Raw genomic sequence first — 5283 nt, 5'->3', positions numbered from 1 at the left:
GGCCCATGGCCCGCGTGGCGAAGATGGACCCGGGCAGCGCCGCGAGGGGAGCGGGAGCTGCCCCCGCGCCCCTGGGCGCCTGCAGACCCTTCCCCTCCTCCTGCGGCTGCTGCTTCTCCTCGCTCCTGGATGTGAACGGCTGGCTGCTCTGGCTGGCTGCTCTTCTACGGCTTCTTGTACCTGGCCCTCTATGCCCAGGTGTCCCAGTCCAAGTCCTGCGACAAAATCTCCTGCTTCGCGGGTCATTGTGTCAACTCCACCTGTGTCTGCGACCAGGGCTGGGTGGGAGACCAGTGCCAACATTGCCAGGGCAGGTTCAAGTAAGTCTCTGCTTATTACGATTCCCTTTTTTTCGTCACTGCACCCTTTCCCTGTCGTTTTCACTTGGCTCTGTTTTGTGGTTTTTGTAGTGTGGGGTTTTTTTTTTTTTTTCCTTGTGTCTGCTATGATGTTGTTCATGTGGGGGGGAAATATGTGACAGAAGTTAAGGATGAAATAGGCTCCTCCACCTCATGGTCCCTCCCTCTAAGAACACAGGACGCAGTCCTCCGATGGAAAATTGTACCTGCTGACTTACCACTGAAAATAGGCTGCTGCACTTGATGGGAACTGAGAGACAAGGAAAAATGGACCTAAAGCTGTGTTGCTGCTGTCCCTTCTGGAAGTGTCATGGAAATGACATGTGCACTTCGTGGGGCTGCCCAGGGAGCAAAATTTACTAGTGGATTTGAATGACTTTTTCCTTCTGGAGAGTGAAAGTGTTTTGTTTATTTCGGTCTTCCTCCCTTTCTTTCAAGTGTTTTAGCTAAGTGGGCATTAGCCAGGCACATTTGAGATAACATTAAGTGTAACTTAGTGAAACATTCATCACTCATGACAAGGTTTGCAGGAGAGGAGGCAGTGGTAAATGTAAAACAATAACGTATTTTTGCAAAGGAGAAAGTGGTCAGTGAAGGTAGAACTACCTTCTCTTTCTTAAAAATGGATGTGATACGGAGTCATAGATCAGTGGGAAGGAAACGTACCCTGACACTCCATATGTAGTGGAAAAGAAGACTTAATTTATAGGGCTGTCACTTTACCCCCAACCCCTTTGGTATCAGTATAAAGACTGGCGGTGAAGAATACTGTTTGTTATTTCGCTATATAACCTTGGACAGGATGTCTCATTTCATTCCTTTGTAAAACACCCCTTAAAAGCAGGAACTCTATTAAGTGTATTGACATATATATGGCTGGAAAGTGTTCTAATATCTCACTAATAAGAGCCTGGTGAGGCTATGTCTTAGAGAACTCAAATTCTGTCTTTGGAAAGGTACTTTTAATAGGTTGAAAGTATCAAAAATTGTCTATTTTAAATTGTGTTTAAATTCGGTTTTCTCTTTGGAGTACTAAAATTTAGCTATGTAATTTACAACTCTTTTAAACATTTAATCCAAGGTCACTCATTCCTAAGTAACAAAAAGTAAATCCAGTAACTTCTTAGCTTGAAAAGTTAAGGAATAGCTGGAGTCAGACATGTTGGCTGAAGTAATGTACATGCTGCAGAGAAAGAATTCACTGATAATATTTGGTGGATTATTCAATCTGCATGATTATAACTGAGTTATAGAGGTAATATAAGGCAAATATAATACATCTTTTCTGCATATGATCTTGGTAATAAGATTTTGAAGTTGGTTATTTGTTCCCTGTGTGTATTGAGGATTTGGGGTTTGTCCTGCTCTGTGTTGTGGAACAATGGCCTAATTGCGTAGGGATTGAGAGTGAGGAGAGGAGGCCCAGGTGAATCTTCTTTGTGTGTGAAGATCTGCAGGAGACAGGCTTGCAGGGCTATTATTTCCTTGCTTTAAAGAGGTTACTTGTATTCTTTGTCTTCATGCTGCGCACAACATACCTTAACAGTGCAAGGGCTGAAGCAAATTTTCATTTCTTAAATTTCAAAGCTTGTTGTGAATTAGTATATTCACAACAATGAATGGTTACTGGAGCCTTTATCCAGTCCTTACAGGTATTTCCTTGATTATCAGTTAAAACATTTATGTTTCTTTACACTGGTTGTATTTGTCGAGTGAGGAGGTGCAGCAGTTACGTTTTCACTTCTGGTAAAAAGTTAATAATCCATCCCCACCTAGAGGAAGTTCTGCCCGAGTGTTGAAAGAGCATCTCTTCTGAGCTAAGCTAAGCTAACACAGTGGTTCATTGATGTGCCATTAAGAGTTTTGGTGAAATTGGAATAGATTTCTCATTAACTTCTCTATATTTTATGCTTAGCTTTAAAAATGACAGTGATAATTGCATTACAATTTTTGTCATGGAAGTAAGCTACTTCTGTTATGTCGGAGACCTATTTTTTACTGAGGACACATTCATAGTGGTATCTTTGATAGCTCATCTTTAATCTTTATTCTTAGAAGCAAAGTATACTCTGCAATGAAAATAAGCATTTTAAGATTAAAAGCTTTTCAAGCCCTGTGAGTTGGAGATGACATGAAATATGTTAACATCTCTTGCAACGCAAGCAGCGACTCGGAGTGGTTGTATTTTGAATCCTGGCAATTCAGATGAGTGTTGAATGGGTGATAAGTCTATGTATTTCCAGCTGAAGAATTGTAAAAAGAGTGTCTGCCTCATGGCCAGGTGATTGAAGACCTTTCTGAGCTCCGTGACAATCGATAGTTTGACTTACTGGGGAACATTTGCATATTGTTTCCATTTGTCTGTGAAGGGTGGGTATATGCTTTGTACACAAGTAGCCATGGCTGGATTTCTGCAGCAGTGGTACTTGCATTTGACAAGTTATGTTGGATGCGTATCACTTTTGCAGCAGTTGCTTCTGTCAGTAAGAATTATTATGAAGAATGTTTCAGAATTACATAAAGATTGAAAAGTGTGTTTGGCTGTTACCACTGCATTAACAACTAATGTTTGGGTTGTAGATATGTTCCGTACAAATGTTTATAAAACCTTGTGTATTATTCTAAGCACTTAGGTTGTTTCAAAGTTTCAGCAGTTTGAAGTGCCTGGATGCGCCTCTGTTACGCAGGATTAAAACGGAACTTTTAATGACCTGAATTGGACATGTGTAAAACTTGTTTTCTGTCACTAGATTATTTGAGGAAACAGATTTTTAAGGGTAGGCTTAAAACTCTCGAAAATAAAAGTGTCTTTTTTTCTTCATGTAAGTGAAGTCTGGTTATTTTTGCTCTTTTGGGAATGAGTGACTTGCATTAGCAAGCATCAGAAACATTATCGTAAGAGAAATACTCTACCTAGGGTAACTTGGGACCATTAGTTCTTTGAGAGACTTGTAGTATTTTTGGCTTTGTTTTATTTCTTCTCTAGACTGAGAAATAACAACGTAGCAGAGAAACATCAAAAATAATTGATCAATCTTAGTAAGCAGGTGTCAAAATTAATTGGCAATACTATGGTAACCTTGCCTTTTCCCTGTAGCAGAACTACCGAGTAAGTGGACTGCTTTGCAGATGTTGCTCTGGACAGGATGAAAGAATGGTGGATGGGGGGAAGAAGTGGGCAAAAAGATGCTCTAGCACTATTTTATTACTCTTATTTAGCAACTTTCATATTTATTCCTTGTTTTGTGAAGCATGTGGTAACTTGTTATATAAATGGAAGTGGTGTTGTTCTTACTGCCTTGCATTCAGATCCATGTCAGTCACTTTTCAGAATGATCTAGGCCTCATATCTGCCTGGCAGTAAATTATTTTGCTCTCTGTTCAGGATGGATATCTTAATGCAGTTTTGACTTACTTCCTTCTTTCTTAAACATTCCACACACCACCACCCCACTTCCCTTCTGCCTTGACAGAATGAAAAAACTTTTTTTTGCTACCAAAATATAAAAGGGAAATTTAGTTATAAAGAGAGGGGAAAGGAATTCTGTCTGCCTGCCTACAGGAGGCAGGTGAAAGATAAGAAAGCCAAAGGGTGAGCAGGTTCTGTTTTTATAGCAGGGAGCTTCAAACAGCACAGTTCCCAAGATGCAAACAAAAATACAAGCATAAAAACACAGTGTCCAGTTTTATTCTGATAGATTAATTTATTAAGGAAATGAAGCTTTTAATGCTCCATCTGCCTGCCTTTCTTCCCGTACCCTATACCTTTGAATTTGTTGGTTAGTTACAGTTTTCATGATGATATGAGTTTGGGCAGAAGGGAGAGGGAAGGGCTGCCCAAATCGTTGTATCATGAGACTCCAGGGAATTCAGGGAGACAACCATTATGAATGGTCCAACTGCAAGAAAAGCTGCAGTACAGCTTCTACGTATTTAGATGTCAAAGTCAATCAATCTTGAGAGGCAGCACTACAAGAAAACAAGTTTCATTAGTTTTGCTACTCACAGAATGACTTCTTAGGAGGAAAAAAAAAAGTTTTCTTCAGGTTGGAGAAAAAAGTTACCCCTTTCTCTAGCTTTAGTTTATAACCTGATATGTGGAAGAGCACTAAGAAAAAAAATCATGCATGAAACTGCTCTTTCTCTAAAATTTTTGAGTACCTGAATGACTGGAAATATCCAGTCTTCTAAAATGCTGTCTTTAAAAAAGTAGATTGTGTCTTCTACTGGTTATTGTTGTCTACTTGATAACTTGTAAATCCCAATTGGCATATGTAATGAAGCAGACTGTACAGGATAGGTGAGCACCTTTGAGTAGCTATGCTTCAGTTAATTTGTTTTGCCTAGTCCTAGTACCTAGTTGTTATGGAGAGAGTAAGAGCAAATTGTTTTGTTTGATTATTAAACCTTGCGTACGGATGTTCTTACTGTGCTTCTAAATTACCTCCTGCATGTTTTCCTTAATTATTAGAGCTCCTATAAAAGATTCTGTATTCTTCAAGGACAAAAAAATTTCCAAGTACTAGAACCTACATAACTGAAATGTTAAAAAGGTATCAAACTTTATTATTCCTGGAAAAATCCTTATTTCTACCTAAAACTCTGAAATCTGCGGTTTGCAGCATGACTTAAACAAGGAAAGTGTCCTTAAATTGCAGATGTTAAATGAACAATGATGTTGTATGAGAAATGATCTTTAGTAAAAAGTTTTAGCTGCAGCCAGTTGAAATTCATGCTGCTGTGAAAAGGGGTGACTTTATCCTTCACACTTCACTTTGATTACCTCTTTCTTCTTCTTAGGTAAGCATTAACATTTCTGCTGAGAGTTTAAAAGTATCAACAGGAACATATCTCCCCACCTCCCAGCCAACTTTTTTTAAAGCTCGCTCAGTTTCCTCACATTACTTCACTTGCATAAGTCTCT

The 5283-nt window shown here is 39.2% G+C and overlaps 1 protein-coding gene across 1 annotated transcript in view; it reads left to right on the top strand.

Moving 5' to 3' along the window:
* Positions 1 to 23: 23 nt before the first annotated feature.
* The window catches only part of LOC104619192 (attractin-like protein 1), a 102016-nt gene continuing 96756 nt past the window's right edge, over positions 24 to 5283 (top strand). Inside the window, 2 exon segments of the mRNA XM_010284982.1 lie at positions 24 to 149; positions 151 to 320. Coding sequence (XP_010283284.1) covers positions 24 to 149; positions 151 to 320 — 296 coding nt within the window.

The sequence above is a fragment of the Phaethon lepturus genome, unplaced genomic scaffold, assembly GCF_000687285.1.
Source record: "Phaethon lepturus isolate BGI_N335 unplaced genomic scaffold, ASM68728v1 scaffold16304, whole genome shotgun sequence".
NCBI classification, from domain to species: Eukaryota; Metazoa; Chordata; class Aves; order Phaethontiformes; family Phaethontidae; genus Phaethon; species Phaethon lepturus.
This window is presented reverse-complemented; position numbering and strand designations above follow the sequence as displayed.